Below are 23,340 nucleotides of genomic sequence, written 5' to 3' on the forward strand. Positions count from 1 at the left end.
AGATATAGAGCTCGCCTAGTTGTGAAGGGTTTCAAGCAAAGGTATGGTGTTGATTATGAGGATACATCCAATCCAATGGTAAAGATGGCTACAATTAGAACTATTCTCTCTATTGCAATTTCAAGAGGTTGGAGTTTGAGGTAGTTAGATGTACAAAATACTTTTTTACATGCCATTCTAGAGGAGGAGGTCTACATGAGACACTCCTGGATATGAAGATAAAACCAAGCCCAATTATGTGTGTAAGCTTGGCAAAGCACTATATGGCTTGAAACAAGCCCCTCGACTGTGGTATGCAAGACTCAGCTCCAAGTTACTTGATCTCAGTTTCAGTGCTTCTAAGGCAGATACATCCTTGTTCTATTTTAATAAAGGAGGGATAGCTATTTTTGTATTGATATATGTGGATGATATAATTGTTGCAAGCTCTACTCAGAAAGATACATCAGGTCTGTTGCACAACTTAAAGCAAGACTTTGCGCTAAAAGATTTGGGAGATCTACATTTCTTCTTGGGTATTGAAGTAAACAAGGTGCGTGATGGTATTATTCTCTCCCAAGATAAATATGCTTTGGATCTTTTGAAAAGAGTGAACATGCCAGATTGTAGACCTATAAATACCCCGCTTTCAACTAGTGAGAAGCTTTTAGCCTTTGAAGGAACTCCTTTAGGTGTCAATGATTCCACACAATATAGAAGTATAGTTGGTGTTCTTCAGTACTTAACTCTCACAAGACCTGATATAGCATTCTCTATCAACAAAGTGTGTCAATTCTTACATGCTCCTACTATGGTGCATTGGGCTGCGGTTAAAAGGATTTTGAGATACATGAAACATAGCATGAAGACTGGGTTAAAAATCAGCAAGTCTAGCTCCATGTTGATCAATGGTTTCTCATATGCAGATTGGGCAGGGTCGCCAGATGACAGAAGGTCTACTGGTGGTTTTGCTATTTTCTTGGGTACAAACTTAGTTTCCTTGAGTGCTTGGAAACAAGCAGTTTCTAGATCAAGCACAAAGGCAGAGTACAAGGCAATTGCTAATGCTATTGCAGAAATCATGTGGATTCAGACATTGTTGAAAGAGATAGGTATCTCGAGTCCTCCAGCTGCAAAATTGTGGTGTGATAACATTGGAGCTAAGTATCTCTCTGCAAATTCAGTATTTCATGCTAGGACTAAACACATTGAGGTTGATTAAGAGAAAGTGTCATAGGTAATTTACTTGAAATTGATTTTGTGCCTTCAAGAGATCAAATAGCTGATGGATTTACAAAAGCATGGCGGTGCGACAGTTGGAAGGATTCAAGCACAATCTTAACCTCACTCGGTTATGATTGAGGGGGGCTATTAGATAATCAATGTAACATGTCATTCAATATGTAACGTGTCAGGGAAGTTGAGATCGTCTGGGATATCTGTTAGTAGTTGTTGTTGTAATCAGTTTGGTTTGTTGTAACTAGAAGATATCCTAGCCGGCTACACCTATCTTGCAGATATTTGATGTAAATCCACGTGAGAGGATTTTGTCTCATCTATATAAACACGCACCGCCGGTTGAGCCAAAGGTCATGGCGTTCCCATCAAGTGCTTCCGCACCTCTGAGTTTTACATGCAGAATGCCATGTGACCGCAGGGCACACACGCCCCTTCTACAGGGGCATCCAAACATATGACACATGTGCGTGAGGGAGTGTTACCATTACCCCTGCTGCTCGCGTTAGCAACGCATTCTCCAGCTTTGGCAGAGTTCTAAGTCTGGGCGCGATGAACATTGGTTACAACCTGTTCCAGGAACGCCCCTTCTTCTGTTGTATGTACTGCTGCTTGGGGTATCAACCTGAGCTTGTCTGCTTATTAACGAAGGTCCAGGTGCATCTGGTGGGTGCCATCTTCCATAGAGTTGCTAGCAGGGTCCCCCTGTCATTCATGTTGGCAGTTGACGCGGTTGGCTGAACATTGGGCACTCCCTCTGCTATAACTGATTGAATGGAAGCGTTGATGGCCATTGCTAACTCGACATCATCCACGCTGGGTGCTAACAGTTCTGAAGGTGCCAAAGATGAACTTGTAGGTGATGAATCTAGTATCGGAGTTGGATCCGTCTTGACAGCCTAAAACGAATGTTATGTACAATTATATCATTTTATCTGCGAGGAGTTAAAAATTTGCAAATCCCGCAGCTTCACATTACCAAAAACACTGAACCTCACATAGTTATTGATGTAACATAGAAGCAAATATTTGTTCAAGGTCAAGCCCTAGTTTAAGTGAACTATGTTAAACAAGCGATGAAAATATATCATCCTGATAGTAACAAGGATATATCACGATTAAACTGATGAGTACAGAAACCATTTAAGGAAGCTACCTGTGTTATGCCGTCACATGCATCATAAAACTGTTGAAGTTTCTCTTTGTCACCTTCATCAGCTGATAAAATCTCGTATCGATATTCTGTGCAGGACATTTCAATAAAATTAGAAAGGAATAACCATGCAGTAACTATCCTCACTCACTCCTCAGTATAATATTGCAACCTAACTCAAAAAGAAAAGGAATTATCAAGCATATATGTCCAATGCATGCATGGGTGCAATAAAAGTTAGTTTTTATCTCTTGTATGGTAAAAGATAAAACAATCACTCCAGCTGAAGTACCAAATAAGACAGCATTTTTTTTTGAATGATATAGCAGGAAAAATACAAAACTACAGCACTGGGAGGCCATAGGCGGGAAAAGAAAAAAAAAGGAAAGAGAAACAGCTCGACTCGCCTGGTTGGATTGGGACATCAACGCGGGTAACTACTCAACTCAAAACCACTAAATAAGACAGCATTTTTTACCTTGCCTACGTGGCAGTGGAGTGGAAGAATAAAGTTGGCAACATAGAAGCTTCCAAAACACAATGATGTACTAATACATTTTTAGCAAACTTATATCTGACACCAGAGAATAACATGATGTAAAATCTGCACAAAATGGAAATCATATCGGTAAAGCAAGTGGCCAAAAACATAAACAACCATTAAGAACTATATAATCTTTTCACAGTGGCAAAATCTGCAAACTGAAAGCTAAAAATGGTAGACACCTGTTTCTTTGTCAAAAATGGTTATGCAAGGGTCTTCCTCATCAAGATTTTTCTCAATTTGAGATTGCCATAGTTCAATTACAGCGCGTGATTTACAAGCCGGCATGTTCTGTTTAAGAAATTGAGCAAAAAGTTATAATTAGTACACCGGAGTGCAGTGTTCACTTCTACTGCTAAGAAAAGCAATGGACTACTTCAAAAAGCGACAAGGCAGCGACCTTATCTAGCTCTTCTGAAATTATATTTACTACCTAAGTTTATTTTTAGGTCATGTGCAAGAAATTAAAACCAACATAGGCCAATTTTCACTTCCTTAATGACAAAGTATGGAGAGATGCAAAAAAAAAGAGAGAGATCAGAAGTACAGGTGGTACCAGTGCAGTCTCCTCCAGGAGGAAAAAGAATGCTATGAGCATGTATTATACACAAATTCGAAATCTTTTGAAAAGTGCAATTCATCACCAACAAATCGCCAACTATTTACATTAGCTGTATAGAAGCAAGACAAAGCAGAACTAGTGTTCCTGTTATTACCTGTGATACAAGGTATATAGCTAACAGTAACTTGAGGGGCCTGGGCCTGGTAGGATTCTGCAGTTCATAGGGTAAAACCACTGCCCAACTGTGAGAAAACAAAATAAGGCTTGAGCTCGGGAAAAAGGATAGAGAGTAAGGAAAGCACATATATGTACTCCATGATATATGCATCCAAACATAAACTATATAAAATCATGTAAAGGGGAGAATTTTACATCATTCTTTTCATGAAATAACAAGGAGCATACTTCTCCCTCATCCATCCTTGAAAAAGAGAAACCCGTCCCTAAGAATAATCGAAGACCAAATAGTAAACAATCAACATGAATAAGTCGATGTGTACTGTAGCAGCAAAAAATTGGACGATAACTGAAAAAAATGGTACATCTATGGCCCGTACGAGATTCACATGGCCATTTGTCTCGCCATTTCAAGTGGAGTATTGCCGTCATCATTGTGTACAAGGATCAGCTGCAAGAAAATATGCCAGAAATTAAGATGTCCTGACACAGAAGTATCATGATACACAAGGAATGAAGCAAGGTGTCATGTAAGTACCTCCATGTGAGAGAAGCAGATTGACAACCTTTTCATGATTACGGTCGACAGCATGGTGCAATGCAGTTCCTCCAGGTGATACTGCCATTGGGAAAAAGGGAAATGTTAGCCGCTCAAATAGGCGTTTGTGAGGAAAAGATTGTCAGTAATTTGTCAGGATCACAACGGGTGTCCACATTTCTACCAACCAGAGGGTTGGAGTGATTTTGTAACAGAAAGATAGCCCTTTTGTGGATCCAAGGAGGAAAACGTAAGAAGGCACAATGGGCAAGCGGCGGAGTATTCATACATACCGTGCAGGTACGCATTCACGTTTGCTCCCAACTGAAGCAGAACCTTGGCCGCTCCGAGCAATCGAGGCCGCAAGATGGCCTTCATCAGGGGGGGTCATCCCGAGCATGTCGGTCGACTGATTTCGATCAAGCAGCAGTCGAAAGTTAGTAAATGCAGTAACTTTTTAGAGTGGATTAATTACCTCGAGGTCCGCGCCCTGCGCCCGGAGGGCCCGAATGCGCTCGATTCCGCCGTAGAACACCTCCTTGTGCAGCTGCTGATCCAGCTCCGTGAGCTCCTTGAACGACTCTGAGCCCATCCCGGCTCAAGAAAGAGGTGAGGAACTGGAGGGAGAGAAGAGAGATCTGCAGATCCCGGCGTCGCGGGGTTGGAGATTTGGCGAATTGGAGAGGAGGCCAGGAGGGTTTAGGATGGGGTGGAGAAGAACGCAAGAAAGTGAGAGGAGTGGCTTTCTGCCTGTTCCCCTCCCTCCCGCCACGTGTCGCGACCTCATTGTACCATCGTCCCAGCACAAGGAAACGCCGTCCCTTCTTTACTCAATCTCATCTCCCAACTCTCGCTCTCTATTTGGCATGATGATGAAGCAATGCATTTTTTGCTGCTCTCGTGTGACCTAGGGGTAGGGATTCGGTTAATTTCAAATCGGTTATCAAGAATTTTGGTTTTGGCAAAATGCCCACTGAATTTGCTGCCAAAAAAAACTAAAAGGGCCAAAAATCAGTTTCTGTTCGGTTAATTAGTTAAGCATAGTACATTTTATACCTCCACATGAAAACAACGAATAACACATTTGCTCATCAACACACCCATCAAGGAACGCATCAAGCCACAAAAGCAAAACAAAGGCGAATGCTTCTACTAAAGTCTCATGTAGAAATGTCAAATAAGCAAAGGCAAAATTTTCTACGTGTCACTGAAAGTGACTCCTTTTTGCTAGCAGACATGCAAAATAGAGCAGTTTGCCTTTTTGCTAGCGGACATGCAAAATAGAGCAATTTGCTGGAAGGCACTTTTGTTTGTGCCAATTTTACTGGAAGACACTTTGAGGAGAGAGAATATTTTTTTTGGACATCTAGTCCCCTACGCCGTCGCCACCGCTCTAGCTCTCCTCCCCTCAGCCACCGCCACCGCTCCGCATCTACGGCGTGCTCATCATCAAGCCCAAAGGTGGCTACCCGTATCGTTGGCCGCTGGCCGGACGCAGAAACGGGAACAGTTGGCTGAGCCGCTGTTCCGCCCAAGATCCCACGACCACCTGAGCCACTATTCCGCCCAAGGCTCGAAGCCAAGCCAAGCCAACGGGGGGTTGGTTCGTTCACCGCCCGGCGCCAGAAGCGGCAAGCAAGACGCCAAGCCCGGCGTCCCCCACCTCCTCCCTTCCCTCCTCGCCTAGAGCCAGACGGACACCGCCACCACCACCACCACGCAGCCAGCCAACCCCCGCACCATGCCCCCAAATCCCCCGCCCACGCCAAGGGAATCCCACCACCCCGCCCCCTTATGTTGCCCCGACGCCGCCGCGCCCCCCCCCCCCCGACGCCGCGGCATGGACTGCCACCGCAGCCGCGCCCCCCGCGCACATGAGGGACGACGCCGACGACCTCAGGCCCACCGCAGCCCGCAAGAGCAGGAAGAAGAATCCGCCGCCGCCGTTGCCGTCGTCAGCATCACGCGACAGGGTGGCGCGCCCGTGCGCGGACGGCGGGATGCGCATCGTGGTGTCACTGCAGGGGGTGGTGCAGGGCCAGGGCAGCCTCATGCTCGGCTCCCTCATCCCCTGCGCGCTCCCCGATCCACCGCCCCCCGGCCACCGGGCCCCGCCTGCCCCTCCGCCGCGGGGAGCGCCAACTCCACGGCCGCCTCCCCGATCCACCGCTCCCACTCGCGGGGCCTCCTCACCCCGCGCGCTGCGCTTCCCGGGCTCTCCGCCCGCGGTGCCGTCGTCCGCTCCAAGGACGAGGACTTGCTCTACTACGCCGGCCTCCGCCGCTGCACCGACAACCCATATCACGACGCGTCCAACCCCGACGGACTCATCAACCTTGGCGATACCTTGGCATCGCCGAGAACCACGTACGGAACGTGGACGAGCAGGGGCACTGGATGTCCAAAAAAATATTCTCTCTCCTCAAAGTGTCTTCCTGGTCAGTTTTAGTGTCAGTGGTCACTTTCAGTGTCCCGTAGCAAATTTTGCCATAAGCAAATGGCCTAGCTTTATTGTCTCATTCCATTGTCGCACACAAGAAATCAGTTCAGAAATCAGTTCAATCTGTTCACCTAAAACCCAAACCAATCACCGAATAGCACAAAAACTTTAACCGAACCATCACCAGCAGCCGATTTAACCGACAGTTCTTGGTTACATCGGTTTTATTAACCAGGGTTCTGGTGATATCTTGCCCACCCCTACTCTTGTCAGATGTTCAAACAATTGTGGATTTCAGCACGATGCCACGATCTGGAGAGCAGCAAAAAGTATATTTTATTTCCAGTTCTGTGTGGCTTAAATCCACAACAGAATTGTCTTACACTTATATACACACCACTGACCACCGTATAACAGCCCGAGTAGATCACATTACACGAAAGTCATAATTTACAGAGCAGTACGAACTGCATAATTCTTAGATAGAGACGTTCCCATCAAAACTTGTTGCGAGAACCATCCAGTTGCCAAGTTTCCAGGCTCACCATTTCAACTTCTCAAACAGCATAGAGGCGAACAACCTGGTTGATCGTGGCGCGGCAGATAGGGCACCCCCACTTCTTGGACTCTATGTCCTTCAAGCAGGACATGCAACCAGCCATGTGGCCGCACGGAATGCAGGCCCCTTCCACGGGGGCATCCAAACAGATAACACAGGTGCCGGAGGGAGTATTGCCGCTGCCGCTGCCGCTCGCATTAGCCTCATCTTCTCCAGGTCCCACAGATGCTGCCACAGTACCGCCTTCGGTGGTAGCAGGCATGATTACATCGACAGGAGTGGAATCTATGGATGGGTACTGAACAGGGCCGCTGTAGAAGGTTTCTTCGGCAAATGGTGGTGCAGTTGGGGTTGGAAGAGCTGGTAGTGCTTCCTGCGGAATCACAACCGGTGGGTTGGTTTGTGTTTTGCTGGGTTTCGATGAACTTTGGCTAGAGCTTGTTCCAGGCACGTTCCATCCATTGTATGTGCTGCTGCTGCTTGGAGCGTCAACCCGGGCTTGGGATTGCCCGCTCGTCTTTGATGGTGCAGGAGCTGATGGTGGTCCCCATCCATTGTGAGAATTGCTTGGAGGGATACCCCAGCCATTGGTGTTGGGAGTGGATGCATTTGGTTGAACATTGGGCACTCCCTCCGCAATAGCTGACTGAATTGAGGCATTGATAGCCATCGCTAATTCAACATCCTCCTTGGTGGGTGCAGATACTTCTGAAGGTGCCACAGATGAGTTTGCAGGTACTGGATTTGGCACTGGGAGATTTGCTGGTGGTGCTGGAGCCGTGTTGGAAACCTAAAAAGGTGACATTTAGATTATGTTATTGTTTTTTCTGTACAAACCAAAAAATTTAAAACCAGCAACTTCTGGTTCATTCAAACTATTGAGCATAGACCACAACTTCACATCATCACTATTGTTGCTATTTAGATTCTATATATAAAGAAATATTGTTAAAAGGACAGGCCTTTTAAACGAATTTAGCTAAGAAAATATAAGAAAGAATATGGTTCAGATGCATTAAGGATACACCACGAGAAGCTAAATGAGAAAGAAAAATATTCCCGTAAGTTACCTGCACCATGCCACAACATGCATGGTAAAACCTTTGAAGCTGCTGTTTGTCACCTTCGTAGGCTGGTAAGATCTTGTATCGAGTTTCTGTAAAGGACATCTCACTCTTAGAAAAGGAATGGCTACCAATTTCTCTCAGATGGACATGACAGAAATCAATCTATGTTCACAAAAGGGATTAACTGATAGTCATGAGTAAGACATGATATTGAAAAATATCAAAAGAAATGTGGAGTACCCAGATCAAGCTGCATTAAAAAAAAAACTTGGCACACCAATTAAAACAAGTAACACACTGTTATTCTTTCAGAAATAGCAAACTGAAGAACTAATCCAGTGACCAAATGGATTCATACAACAAATGAAATTTGATCAAGTTGGCTGCAGCCTTGTTATTGTTAATAATGTTGTGAAGTTTCTATTAGCATAAAGCTGAATATTACCAAATGATAAGGTAATTTTCTTGGAGTATCTTGATCCCCAATGAACACAGTATTAAAAGTTATTTTACGTTTTGCAGTACAGTTTGTTGCTCATCATCATTTTCACATATCAGGCTTCTTTCTTCTTAAAATACCGAATAGTCTAATAAAAGAACACTGGATGAGGGATTTATTGATTTAAATTTTTCTATTTTCAATCAATGATGGTAAGCCTAATTTTGCTTGTAGCTAACAGCCACGTCATAAGCTCAATAAATAGAATGGTAGCCAGGTTGTTGTGGATTTATGTAAGATACCATCCATGACCTCTAAGTGGAGCCTTAGGGATGACTAAGATAACCAGCTGCCCCTTAGAAGAGTAAAGGAGTTATCAAGCATACATGTGTCTACTGTCTACATATATGGGTGTAACAACTCATGCTATTTGATCTTCTGTGCGCAGAAGATATATGCAGTCAATGAGTTCATGACACAGCATGTCACCTAATCCAAACTCTAATTGTAATGTAATGAGTTGGTAATATTGAACCTTCAAAAACACATGGTACTTCTTTTCTAAAAAAAGGTAAAATATATCTTAAACCAGAGGTAAGCATCATGTACTCACTACAATGCAAATCATATCAACAAAGCAAGTAGCCAATAACATAATCAAGCATTCAAACATGCCAAATCTGCAAATTGAAAACTATAAGCATGGTACATACTTGTTCCTTTATCAAAAATGACAACGGAAGGGTCAGCCAGGTTAAGCTTTGGTTCCTCAATTTGCGATTTCCATAGTTTAACTACAGCACGAGGTTTAGAAGCCTGCAGTTCATTAACAAAAAAATATCACAAAACAATAATCATTTCAATAGCATGTAGCCATCAAAATTGTGCAAGGAAAAATATTGACTGCAACCAAGGAAGCACAGTGTTCACTGCTAATAGATGAAGTAAGCAAAACACAACTCTAAGAAACAAACAAAGGAAATGATTGCACATGTGCATTGTAACAACAGAAAATGGCAGCACCAGTGCTTTACTTAGTTCACTACTTTCAAAGTTGGTGCTTTACTTAGTTTGCTACTTTCAAAGTTCTCAACTTAGTTGAGGAAAGAAGAAATGACAGACGCATGAGCTTGCTCCAAATGGTCCCAGACTTTTAGGCAGGCACATCCAACAAACCGAAGGCAGCAGAGGGCAATTTCCACTTCTTCAATTACAAATGTGGAATTGCAAAAAAGCAGGGGTGAAAATGTACAGGCAGTTACAGTGCAGTTTCCTCCAAAACAGACTTGCATGAACATGTAAACAGCAGCTTTCAAATATTTTGACAGATGCTACATGCTATTTGTTCCTACAGAACTAGCCATGGGGGAAGGAACACTTTAAAGGGAAGGGAGGTCAGTAATGCCATTGCTAGCCCATGTTAATGTTAATTAAGGGCAAAAGGTAGTGTAGGAATTCAATGTCTAGGAGATACGCCAACATATCCACAACTATAAACGGTAACTTTAAAAGTAAAATCCATTCAAACTTTAAAAGTCGTACCTGTAGTTCAGGATATATAGCTAGCTCTAACTTAAGAAGCCTGGTTGGAGTCCGCACTTCACGGGGTAAAACCACAGCCCAACTGGGAAAAGAAAGTAAGCATTAGGAACTCAGAAAACATACCGTGTAATGATTCTTACACCTGTGTGCTCCATGATATGCATCCAGAAAATTACATTTTTCGTGTCATAAACTGCGGAGCAATTGCATCCAGAAAAGCAGGAGCATAATTCTCCCTCATCCATCCACAAAAAAGAGAAATCCGTCCCTACAAATAATTAAATAAGAAATAGTAAAACAATCAAAACAAATACTGTTCCATAAGCATTGTAATGCACAGTAGGAAAATTAAGTAAATAATATACCTCTATGGCCCGTACAACATTAACATGGCCCTTTTCTCTTGCCAATTCAAGGGCAGTATTGCAATCATCATTTGGTATGAAAGGATTAGCTGCAAGAATATGCATTTAGCAAAGAACTACTACAATTCATGTGGGGGGAATGAAGCATTTCATATATAGTTCATGATGTACCTCCATGCGTGAGAAGTAAATGGACAGTCTGCTCAAGTCCTTTCTTAGCAGCATGGTGCAATGCAGTCCCACAATGTGATCCTGCCAATGGAAAAAGGGGAGGATTAGAAACATAATAAGAGGAAGCCGTGAACTCTTCAATCAAGCATGCATCTGGGAGATGATTCTAATGGCCACACGTAACTATTTGAGCAACATGGAAGAATCATATCAAATGGTTAACATTTCTTTCATGCAGAGTAAAACAGATGTGTAGCAATACTGCATTACTGTGACTGCCATGCCTTTCTTGATTTGATTCCGCAGAACATATGATACTCAAAGGGTACCTAAACTGAATGCTTTTTGCTAAGCCTTCTCTTATGCTCCTGAAATGTACCCTACTTACCTATTTAATTGAGCAGTTTAGGCTCCCTACTACCTTCAAAGTTGTGCTTTTTTTACCCAACCTACACACATTTTACGCCCACATTCGTATCAAAATTAAACATTTTCTCGAGCAAGCCTTTACTTCGGCTGTTTTCCAGTACTGTGGCGTAGGAATTTCAGTGCTAAGTTCAACTAAGACAGTACAAGAAGAGAAGGCATGAGGAAAGCGTCCGTACCAGGCCGGTACGCGTTGACATTGGCTCCCAACTCGATGAGCACCTTGGCGACGCCGAGCAGATCGGGCCGCATGCAGGCGACCATCAGGGGCGTCTTCCCCTCCTTGTCAATCCACTGCAAGCACAAGAACAATTTGCCCCCAACAACAGCAGCGCAGCAGTGAGCCGGCGGATTCCCAACCGCGTAAACAGGTGGTAATAAAAGGTGTGAATTTGTTATCCTGACTGGGTTTCTGACCTCAAGGCCCGCGCCCTGCGCGCGGAGGGTCCGAATCCCGTCGACGTTGCCGTAGTTGACCTGCTGGTACAGCAGCTCCTCCTTGGACTGCTGCAGCCCCATCCCGACCCACGAAATAGCCCAATCGGAGGAGGAGGAGGGGATTCTCTCAATCAAAATCGCCCGAGCAAGTCAGCAGAGAGATCCTGCGAGTCGTGCCGTCGCGGGCGCGGGTGGGGAACCGAGGGGCTTCCGGAGTGGTGAGGCGGGCGGCGATTTGGGGGAAACCAGCCCGGAGATCCCCGCCGCGGGAGGCGAGCGGGTGGTTCCCGGGGAGGCGGAGGGGGATGGATTTGGGTGTGGGGAGGACGGGCGCTGGTGGGGGAGATTATTTAGTTCGGATTTTAATGCGCGGTGGTTCGAGGAAATGGGTGGGAAATTGAAGAAGGCGAAGCTGACAGTTTTGTTTCCCTTTTTCCTTCGTGGCGAAGGGATTCGCGGGCACGGGCTCGGGCTCCAGGGTCGGGACGCGGGATGTGACGTGACTCGGCCACGTCACCGCTGTACAAATACCAGGGGGCTCGCGGCAATCCGTGTGTAAATTATGATTATTTTGGGGCCTGGACTTGGAGAGCGGGATGAGGTGATTACGGTTGACCACAGCTCTTCCTATACTTTCCATGTAATTGTTGTAGTGCCGGAAGCATGCGCTGTTTTTACTCTTCTGAAAAGTCCGAACCAGAAGTTTCTGTTGTTAAAATCAGTTAGGTTATGTTTGGATCCCTTCATTTTAAAGGAATTGAAATCTACTTAATGGGTTGGCTAATTTATCTTGGAATGCGGTATTCCACAACTTTCCAAAGTTTAGATATAAGCCTATCTTAAATTCATGGGGTGGGAGATGGAAATTGATTCTACAGATTATGGTTATTAGAATGGAATTCAATTCTTAGAGCACACTCTTGGACTCGCTTCCCTATAGTAGAAGTGCAGCATATAAGTATCTCTCACATATCACCAATAATAATATACAACTATATTCCACATACAATTATATTTGCTTAATTAATTTGTGTGTAAATTATGATTATTAGAATGGAATTCAATTCCAATGATCCAAATAGAACCTTATAGAAATTCTAGAAGCTAGAATCAGGTCTGCATTTTCCTTTGGAGTCGCAGAGCGGTTGGAGGTCGCTAGCCGAAGAGGAGCGTAACAGCGGATCCGCCGCGCAAGAGCCGAACATAGATGGGGAGGTAACAAGAGGAGATGTTTCCAGTGGAGTGGACATATACTGATGATTTAAAAGTGGTTTCACCGTTCAAATTGACGGTGATTTCATCACACATCCTTTGCCAACTTAAATTTTCGTTCTGGAGTGGAATATAACAAATGGTTCAAATTGCATAAAACTTCGAATTTACACGAATTTAGAGGAAAAAAGAAATGTTTCGGTGCTAGAAAAAATATATAAACGATTACAAATGAATGATATAGGATGTCACCTCTGTATTTGTTTTCCTCCAAAATTGATATAGCATGTTACTTATGGAATAAGAAGGACAGTGAGAAATTCAAATCTTTTGCTCCAAAGGGCTTTCAACGAAAATTCCCAATCGGCTTAAATACTACTCCCTCTGCCCCAAATTACTGTTTATTTTGACTTTTCTAGGTGCATAGCTTTTAATATGTGTCTAGATTGATACTATGTTTAGATATATAGCAAAATTTATGTATCTAGATAAGTCAAAACCAATAGTATTTTGGAACGGAGGGAGTAGTTTTGTTCGGAACCTTGAAGGCTAGCTACTTTAGCTATTCAATTTGAGAGGATCACCTTAACTTTGGTTGCTTAGAGCTACTCTCTCACGAGCAAAGGAACTTGGGGCCACTCGTCAATAACTATACTGTTCCTATGCAATGGAGCTCCGGTTGTCTGAACGGATTCATAATTCGCTGGGAACATTTTGGACAGAACCCGGTTACTGGCTCGTGTGATCGTGTCTAGCGCTAATTTTGGGGAGAGAGGTGTGGCCGGCAGGGCAGGGCAGAGCAGAGCAGCGACGAGGCTTTCCGTTACTTTATAGAGAGAGAAACGGTAGCTGATCCAACCAAGGTACATTTGGTAGAGTGAAAGGGACAAACATGTTTCTCCCCATTGGTTCACCTCCAAATATACTCGAGTAATAACCAAGGTACATTTGGTAGAGTGAAAAGGACATAAACTGCTCATGCTTGCAAACTCATCACTGCGCTGGGAACACAATTCAGGCATTATCCATCTTACTGGAAGAAGTACGCAAGAACACAGAGATAACACGTTCAAATGCTACACCAGATTTTTTTTACTCTGAAAACGTTACACCAGTATTTGCCTACTCGAGCTGTTAGTTCCAATGCCATTCCAGTAAGCTGCTTTCCACATCCCATCATTTGAGTCGATGATTTGAACACCATTTCCACGATCAGGTTTCTGTCATCACATTTTTATTTAGTAGTGCCACAAAAGGGTGCATATCTAGGCAAATATTCCAAATTTGATAGCCAACAACAAAATATTTAGAAAAAAACATAAATGTAACCCCCCACCCCTCCCACCCCAAAACACATCTTCACAGTTTAATGGGGTTTGAGGAGACAAACATACTGAGTACTTAATAAGGTAGAGCATAGGATATAATGTCTTATTTCTTAATTCATGTGCAAAAACCGAAAACATCAAACAAAAAGGAGGGAGTATGGTAGTATGTTTCAGTGCAATCAAGAGTTTAAGGTACCATCTGTCATGTTCAAGTTCAAGAAGCACTGACCTGTCTGGCTGCATTTGTTTCAGCAAAATTATTGTGGTTGGTTCTTATGGAAGAGAAAACTTGATTACGCAGTTTCGAGCTAACAGGACATAAAGCATATCTGACTCTTATTAGATCCACGGAGATCTGGAAATTGAAAAAGATAAATCTCAATAAGCACGAGGTAGTCTAACACAGCAGGAATATTATATCTATCAAGTGGCACTGTGAGCTAAAAAAAGAAGTGAAAGAAAAAAAATATTCTTAAGCACATAAAAGTTTCACAAGTCAAACAAAAACTGCCAATAACTATTGAATTTATCATCTTATTAAGTCAGAAAGGAGAATCCACATTTTGTCTGCAATTCTACATAGCTATAATATATGAGCTAGCGACATTTTTTGCTTTTGACAAAACATTAGAAAGAGCTAGTGGCATTTGTGAAAAATGTTAAGCAACAAAAGAGTAGCCGAATAAACTTTATTTCTTTTAATATGACATTAGCTTTGCCTTTGCACGCTATAATAAATACAGCAGAGAATCAGAGTGTTAAGATCAGACGGATCTAGCTAACACTCGTTTCTCTTCACAACTCAATGAACTACGCGTGAAAGAAGACAAGTATGACTAAACTCTATGGTGCTATAATGCATTTGTTCCAAGAAACTTCTTGCCTGCAGAACACATTCACAGCGTGAGGCACAAGCTGGAAGATCTCTATGATTAAAAATCTTAATTCTTGCTTCTGACATGTTCACCATTTCCTTTATTGCGGTACCACTTAATCTAATTAGATAACCAATATGTCTTTCGTGCCAGGGCTCTAACAGGGAATTCAGATGGTTTGCCAAACATTGAGTGTGCATTCTTTTCCAGCTCCACCATTCTTCCAAATATAAGAAGTAGTGCAGCTTGCACCTTGGAGCATTGGTGTGGACTCTGCAAGAGGGGACAAAAATTGAATACATAATGAACAAACTGCACAATATGACTTCAAGAATTATAATACAAGCTACAGTTTTCAAGATTCACATAGACAAAAAAAATCCATTGCAAAATCTTTAGCAGTATCTTATCTAGCAAGCAGTTAAAATGTGGGCACTAAATGAGAGAACAGCTGCTCATGCTCAAACCTCCAACAAGATTCATGGCGCAGAGTAGTCTAAACGAGATTTGCTGGAAACCTTTAGTTTGAATATCTTCTTTGACACCTTGTGGAAAAACAAACTAAGGAATAGTGTTTTGTGCAAATTCCACCGATGCTTCTGAGCACAACCTTCCCAAATTAGGCTCAAGCACATATGAAGATACCCATGGGAGCACTGGGCCTTCTGTCTTTACAGAAGTTTCTACGCTGTCAACTGGTATGTCACCTTGAAGACAGTTAGGCAAAGCATCATGGGCCTCCATTACAGCAGTCAAATCTCGAGCTATCTGAAAATTACATAAGAATAACACACTAATTAAAACTAAATAATTCACAATTTCAACTTGTTTTAGTAAGCACAAAGCTTCAATGCCTCAGTAAATAAAAAGCTTGAAGGCCATTATATCTTATTCGAAAGAACAAAACAGATAAATATAAATTACTACTTTACATATTAGCCCAAATTTCAGATATCACTTGGATTCACTAATGTTATAGCGGTTTTTGAGTGCAAAAAGGAGTAAAGGACAGACATTTTTGATGGAATGATCTGTTAGTTGTCCTAGATCGTGATTCCTATGCAAACATTTAGAACATTTGTGTACAGGCATTTTGTATTTTTCATTGATCCGTTGTAAATGATCACCCATTTCTATTCGTTTTCAAAAATTAGTAGTTACCATTCTTCTACAATATTTTACGAAATGTGGTAAAAATGAATTTTATGTATCATATTATGCAACAGGGGCCGACTAACAGGAGAAAAAGATGTGATATGCAATATTTACCTGCTGGAAGAACTTGGTAATCTCACTCGGAAGGAAAGGTGCAAAGCTTTGCCAACTTGTTCTAGCCTTATCAGCATCTTTGTCATACGGTAGCACGTACATCATTGACCTACTGATTAAGTCAACAGGAACTACCCACGCCTTCTTGGCATCATATCCCAACTCGCAAATGAGAAAATATGTCACTTGTGGGTCTTCCATGCTAACAATAGGTAACATCAATGGCCCATGAGGAGTTGGAACAAGCTTGTCGATGCATAGCTCATTATCTCGAAGCACACGTTCATGTTTCCATTCCATACGATCTTCCACGACCAACGTCCAAAAGTTGATTTCAAAGCTATCCGGACGTGGACGATTAACGTAGCCACGTGAACATTGATGCGCCTTCATCTTGGACTATAGAGATGCTTCGGTAGGTTTTCATGCAAACATTTGTAGCAAGATGATGATCCGCAGGCAAAGGCAGGTAAGTAACTTTGAGGCGCTCTTGGGACATATCACAGAATAAAACGCCACACTGGTAGTCGATCCAACAAAGGTATGTTCCAAAAGCCAGTGCAGTCGTAGTGGACCAGCTGAACAATGCATCTGTATCCTCGCGCTTACAAAAGATTGGCAATGCAAGCAGTTCCCAACTGGAATCATAGGAGTAGTAAAGACACAACTGTGCTTCAACTTCCTCAGCTCCCGAGCCAGGAGTGACCTCGCTCCCTGCTCACACAAAGGTACCCCACCACGTAGTTCTTCTCCTGGTCGTGCAGAATACAAATTGCTTCGGCGTCCCAGAACTGAACGATGTCTGCTAGTGGATCATACAGCTGCGGGTCTTCAACGCCCTCCTCAGGATTGGGGCAGCGCGGGATCACCTTGAGCGAGGGCCTGTCGCCGGCAATGTAGACGAAAAGGTCCTGCTTGAAGAATCGAGGGAACGGCTCGCTCTCGGGGTTGGAAAGGTACTCCACAGGCACAGGCAAAGCCACGTAGATGCAGAAGAGCACGGCGTTCTTGTGGGAGGCTAGTATGCGGCAGCTGCTGTGGCAGGGCTCCGAGAGATTACCTCCTTGGACGTGAAGGTAGAAGCGGGAGATAGCTGGCGGCGCGGCGAAGCGGAAGGAGACCCGGAAGGGGTCGCCCTGGCTGGTGTGGCACAGAGGCGAGGTGGTCTCGTCCTCCTTGCAGGAGTTGAGGTCGAGCCTGGTGAAGACGTATCGATCCAGCATGATCCAGTTAGGGAGGGGGCACGCGCGGTCGCGGCTGGAGGAAGAAGAACCCGAGCCACCAGCGTCGGGGGTGACTGCGGCGGCGGCGACGGCGGCCATGGCTGCCTGCCGGCTTGGGGGGAAGAGAGGCAAGCAAGGCAGTCGACGAAACCTGCTCCTGCCTTCCTCCGCCGCTGCCAAATCGTCCAACCAGACAGACAGGCCGCCGCAGTCCCTTCAGGCCCCAATCCACCCGTGGACAGCCGCAATCCTCTCTCAAGTCTCAATCCATGCGTAGCATTTGTGTACTTTGGAAAATGGATTCAGGGATCGGAGTCGGTTCTGGGGTTTGGTTCGGAGAAGACACCGCAGCTAGCGGCGGCCGGCCGGGAGAGGCGCACAGTCTGGGTTAAATGGACTGGACCAAATTAGGGCCGACAGTCTGGCCGGCGGAGGAGCCCACCGGGCTAAGCCCAGTCCGCGGCCAAATTAGGGCCGGACTTGGCGCTGGGTTAAATGGACTGGACCATACCTTCTCAGGCTCCAGCCCACAAACTAGCAACAAACAGCCCTTAACAACAGTAGGCCGTTCCGTGTGAAAGCTTGACGGTTGAAATCTTTGTTTCCAAAGGCTTTTTGTATGATTTTTTTTCAATCAGGGTTGAATCCTTAAATATCCTCTAATTTTCCTTACCTCAAAATGGTGTCCCGAAGGTCTTCCTGCAAATTTCTCAAAAAAAAAAAGATCTTCCTACAAAACTGGAGGAAACTACTGGAGTCTGGACAAACAAACATAGAGAGTACTTCTCAACATTTCATGGAAGCATCGTCCTCATATCTGAAGAATCATTCCAATATTTATAAAAAATGTCAGAAAGAGCAGCAACTTAGGAGCAGAAACTTAGATCCAAAACTGGTTTTCCAAGAAAAAGAAAAGGAAGACTCCAACCTGATGTTTCTCTCATTGAAAATTCAATTCATGGAAGCAAACTTCCACTACAGTTCAAAGAAAGTAGTACTACAATAGCTGGAAATGAAATCCGCTCTCATTCATTTAAATGGGGAAATGTTGGATGGTTTCGGAGCAAATAAAACCGTACTGCTTGTTTTAAACTACTTCAACAAGATCTTAAAGTTTCAAAAGGTTTGAATCCTTTGGAGAAAAGGTTCTGTATGGTTCTTCAGAATAAATTACCAAACCATAGAGTTCTTACCAAACTTCTTCGAAATGACTTGTTTTAAATGGATTTTCAAGGATTTCTGTTATGGAGTCTAACCTCACGGAAGAACTTCCAACGTTATAAATAGCTGTTGCTGCTGCTCCAAGACACTATTTTGGAGTCTGAACAGTTGAACAGCTATGTTGTGCCGGCAATACAACTAAATTATGATATCAGAGAACGCATCACTTTTGGAAGCGTTGAGATGTATTATACTGAAAATTTTACAGATTGAACTCTGAATGTGGTATCGTGCAGTCAAAATTATGACTACATGCCTTACAAGAGTAACAAAACATATTATACTGGTAAAAAAAATGATTTTACAGTATGAACTCAGTGTGATGACGTGCAGTCAAAATTATGGCCACACACGGTACAAGAATAACAAAACAATCAGAACATTAAGCATCTTATATTTTGGAACTATTTCGTACACATAATTGCAGTACTAAATTACTTGAAGCCATTCAGATTTCCGAACCAGAAGATTTACACCGCTTCAGCGTTTTTCACTGCAGGCTTAGGAGGAGGGCATGCCAATCCCCATGCCGTAATTTGCTCCTTGGAGAATCCGCGCCTTCAGGTGGCTGAAAGAGGTTCATTTGAAAGTTCATGAGCCAGACAAACTCATAATAACTACAAGTTTAGGAGTTCCTTAAATGATTAGTGAAAACAATTGAACAAATAACTGAATACTGATAAGAAACAAAATGAGATGGGAGGTGGGTTTGTAGCTGTTGCCTCCATCCATTACCTAGGGTGTATTTTCGTGCGAAAAAGATTTCATAAATGGATTCTGACCTATAATTTCACTAATACCATATTGCCAATTGCTAAAAATTCAACAATATATTACAAGCACTTCAAAAATAGAAAGCTAATGATACAACTTTGTACACTAAACTTGCATATAATCTGACTGATTTGTTTGTCAAAATTTGTTATGTTTGAGTATATCTTAAATCAAAACACACCTTATAATGGATGCACGAGTAACTATCAAGCAGCTACTTAAGGTGCAGAAAATTATTATGGTTGATTTTCTGACAGAAAAGGAGGATTGATTTTACTTCAGAGGAATGATAAGATGTTGACAGAAATGGTGTAGATGAAATGTTAGCAGTCTATTTGTTAGAGATGGGCAACCAGCAAGAAAATGTAGTGGTTTACTAAATTGCTATGATTGGAATAACCAGATAGAAGCTTTGCTCAAATATGTGCATGACTGGAAGACACTGCCTGTATTTCAACACCCCAGTTGTAAGGGAACATCCCATGTCACATTCAGGTCATAAACAATTAGTTGACCTCAGGGCAGTTGCAACTGGAGAAGAAATTTTCAGCTAAATATGATGCACTCAAAAACAAAATTCAACCTCAAGATTGAAAGTCAATGATTAAATTGGCCTCCAAGAGATATAAATCTGCGTTCCTGCACATAATCATTTTTGTTTCAACAGCCTAGCATTGCAACTGGGTGAGCCTTAGAATTTCAAAGTCAATCTAAGAACAATTTAGTCACTGCTGGTATCTTTCATTGGGCAAAACTACACGAATGTGCTAGGGAAAACATTGGCCTAGTTAGAGGCTTATAGATTGCACTTATAAGTCCCAAGCAGTGTTTCTTTTTCCCTAACCTTCATTAAGTTCATTTTCTTTTTGGATTTTCTCTCCTTTTCAATGCACCAAACATTTCAAAACTAAAGTCTAAGGAGAATAGTCCCCTGCACCCATGAAGATTTCAATTTAGATTGGACTGAACAGAACTAGAACATGTCCCAATAACTGGGGTTGTAACAATGGACTAACTGCTTGGCACACATAGAACACCATATAAACATGGCATGCGAGAAACATACCTATAGATGTACAAATAACAGACCGACGAAAGTCCAGACTTACTAGGCTCAGCGGTTTATGTTCCCCTTCTAACTTTAGGAACTTGCAGATTCAGAGCTTAACTAAAATCTGGTTCTAACAAGTCTGGAATCTTATTGGAACAGACAGGATTAGAGGTAATGTAGGTACCTCTCGAAGACGTCAGTGGCGAAGCGCGAACCGTTGAAGCAGATGAACCAGAGCAGGATCAGCACCAATATGTCTGCTACAGTTAAGGATGCACATTCCAAGAACTAGATAAACAAATGGCATACAGGACATTGTAGCAATTAGCAAACAAAACCCAGTCTTACAGTACTTGCTGCAATTAACCAAATCAACAATCGTCCGCAACCAATGGGAAGAAATGCCGGGAATCCCGACGAAATCAAGCAACGCCTGGGCGATTCGGAGATGGGATTTTTCTCCCCATGAACGAATTGGACCAGTACCTAACCGAAATCTAATTTTTTTTGGTGAAACGGAAACACCCAAGCGTGGATCTAACAAAAACCCAATGCGAAGATAGTTTTGAGCGCAGAAAGGATGAAATTCACAAAGAGAATGGCTCAGAAACTGAATTCGGATCGAGCAGCAGTCGAAGGATACTGAATAGGCACCGCTCCCACCAATCGAGCATGTAGAGGCCCATGGTGACGTTGTAGAGGTGGATCTTCTTGCCCACCCAGCTCATCTCGCCCGCCATCGCCTCTGCGGCAGTCTTCCTCCTCGGGGGGCGCGAACCTTTCTGAATCGGGGGCGCGCGTGCTCCTCTGTTTCTAGCTGAGGTCTGAATTCTCAACTCTGAATCGATGGTGCTCTATTGGGGGATACAGAGGTTGTCGTTTATATAGGATGAACTAGAAGAGGAATGTGCGCTGAACCCCCTGGAAGATACCATTATTTGATTATTATGTCATTTGTACTAAGATTATTGGTTCATGAACGTATTCCACCAAGACACCGGTACAATTTGTGTCTAAACATGTCGAATCATGTATGATAAATATAATTATTTTCTCTTGGTACTTTCCAAAAAGTAAAAAACCCAAAAGGATCAGTATAATTTTTTTTTCTTGAACTTCTCTAGAATTCGCCATGCCCGACTTCTCGATTTCCAAATGCTCCACGGAGTGTTTTTTTTTTTACTTCAGTTGCATCATAGTTCTATTTTTAGATTAAGGAGCATCATAGTTTTATGCAAGTCTGAATCCCCAAAGACAACAATGCGAGTTCACAGGGGTGTACCTGCAATTACATGAATCTTCAGTCCTGGGAGCAAAAGAAAGCGAAAGCCGTGTGCCTTGTTTAGTCCCTGCCTTGTTTTACTGGACCGATTCCTTCTCGTTTTAGGCCCAGCCACTCAAAGTTTGAAGTCAGCACCAGCCGGGTCCAGTTTGGCCGCCGAGTGCAGCAGGCCAGCGTGGACTATTCCTCTAGTACACTACGGCAGTCCAGCACGACATGTTCCGGGGCCCGCAAGAGAGGCACTGACACTGAAATGTGGCCCCATACTCTATTTTAGAATTTCTTTCTCTACACAAAAGGTGCAGTTGTTCTAGTGGGAGCCGGTCAATTTTGTTCTTCCTGTCGTGTGAAGAAGCCATGGTGTATTCTTCTGTCGTGGCAGCAGACTGCCAGGCTCTGCAGAGACCCAGACCCCTTTATTTTGACATGAATTCTTCCAAATCACAAGACAGACCTTTGTGTGCAGCTCTTCACCATTTTTTGTAACTTCACTAAGTTTCAGTGAGACGAATCGATGTAGGGCTGGACAGATTCTAAGATGATCGTCACCACTCATCTACCACCTCATACGTCGGATCAGATGAATCGTCTACCTGGATCGATCAATCTCATCATCTCTCTTCAGGTTTGTGACGCCTGTCAGCGCTTTTCTTTCTTCTTTATAAGTCTATTGCTGTGTCCTTGTTTCCTCCAGTTTTAACGAAACATGACCACATGTCCCAGATCAGCAACGCGTTAAATTTGAATTGTGGAATTAGGATCCAAATTTTCAAGGTTTAGCTTAAATCTGAAAAAAGATTAATGCTGAATAAGAGAACCGCCCTTTTTGGAACACCACACTAAGGGAAGACGTTTGCTTCTTTCTCGCCCTCTGACGGAACAGGCCAAAACACATGGATTTTCTCTAGCCCATAACTCTAATGGGCTACGGCCAGGCCTTGGTCCAACAGCCCAGAACAAAACTAATCCAGCCCCATTATTTGTGGTTGCTTTCCCATATATAGAACCCTTCAAATAATTGAAAGTAAACCTTATAAAAATTTCTAGTTTTGTGGTACTAATCTAGACAATAATGTAAATTAGTGAAGATATAGCAGCACTAATACTTTCTCAAATATTCTCACTCAAGCACTACATGTACATCCACGCTTGCATTAAGAGAGCATGTTTAAGCATAACACAACAATCCTGTTTGGGAGTTGGAGGCAATTCTTAACATTTTACAAATAACCGTTTATCATAACAATTCTCACACCGCTATTCTTCATATGCATGGTTTTTCGTAGCAACAACCAAATGTTATTCAGGACAAGGCCACCATCGAGTGGTTTCTTGCTCCTAGCTCCACGCTACTCTTGAGATGGCTGAAACATGGAAGAGATGTTGTTATGTAATGGTATACTCTTTTGTGGTTGAGTCAGAACAGTGCACTAAATTATGGAATGATGCGGGCGAGAAAAGAAGATGTA

General features: G+C 43.2%; 3 protein-coding genes across 4 annotated transcripts; all 3 read right to left on the reverse strand.

Annotated features, from left to right (window-relative positions):
* Nucleotides 1-1,516: 1,516 nt before the first annotated feature.
* LOC101775328 (probable E3 ubiquitin-protein ligase XBOS34) lies at nucleotides 1,517-4,932 on the reverse strand. 2 transcript variants are annotated; one of them, XM_012843904.2, is made up of 8 exons: nucleotides 4,483-4,932; nucleotides 4,190-4,270; nucleotides 4,017-4,102; nucleotides 3,847-3,917; nucleotides 3,629-3,716; nucleotides 3,095-3,203; nucleotides 2,372-2,457; nucleotides 1,517-2,114 (listed from the first exon to the last, which is right to left on the reverse strand). In XM_012843904.2, exons 4-8 carry the CDS (start codon nucleotides 3,888-3,890, stop codon nucleotides 1,836-1,838), a joined length of 606 nt encoding a protein of 201 aa, XP_012699358.1. In that variant the 5' UTR covers nucleotides 3,891-3,917; nucleotides 4,017-4,102; nucleotides 4,190-4,270; nucleotides 4,483-4,932; the 3' UTR covers nucleotides 1,517-1,835. The 2 variants fall into 2 exon arrangements, with proteins under 2 accessions (XP_012699358.1, XP_012699357.1); XM_012843903.2 differs by having other exon boundaries at nucleotides 1,520-2,114; nucleotides 4,032-4,102.
* Nucleotides 4,933-6,942: 2,010 nt separating this feature from the next.
* Nucleotides 6,943-12,003, reverse strand: LOC101775739 (probable E3 ubiquitin-protein ligase XBOS34). The gene is made up of 9 exons (XM_004956033.3): nucleotides 11,616-12,003; nucleotides 11,378-11,492; nucleotides 10,773-10,853; nucleotides 10,602-10,690; nucleotides 10,413-10,504; nucleotides 10,237-10,318; nucleotides 9,408-9,510; nucleotides 8,259-8,344; nucleotides 6,943-7,978 (listed from the first exon to the last, which is right to left on the reverse strand). The coding sequence occupies exons 1-9, from the start codon at nucleotides 11,715-11,717 to the stop codon at nucleotides 7,187-7,189; spliced, it is 1,542 nt and encodes a 513-aa protein (XP_004956090.1). The 5' UTR covers nucleotides 11,718-12,003; the 3' UTR covers nucleotides 6,943-7,186.
* Nucleotides 12,004-18,950: 6,947 nt separating this feature from the next.
* Nucleotides 18,951-21,439, reverse strand: LOC101776411. The gene is made up of 3 exons (XM_004956034.2): nucleotides 21,233-21,439; nucleotides 20,774-20,846; nucleotides 18,951-19,332 (listed from the first exon to the last, which is right to left on the reverse strand). The coding sequence occupies exons 1-3, from the start codon at nucleotides 21,327-21,329 to the stop codon at nucleotides 19,266-19,268; spliced, it is 237 nt and encodes a 78-aa protein (XP_004956091.1). The 5' UTR covers nucleotides 21,330-21,439; the 3' UTR covers nucleotides 18,951-19,265.
* Between the last annotated feature and the right edge of the window lie 1,901 nt (nucleotides 21,440-23,340).

This window comes from Setaria italica, chromosome II, assembly GCF_000263155.2.
Source record: "Setaria italica strain Yugu1 chromosome II, Setaria_italica_v2.0, whole genome shotgun sequence".
Lineage (NCBI taxonomy): Eukaryota > Viridiplantae > Streptophyta > Magnoliopsida > Poales > Poaceae > Setaria > Setaria italica.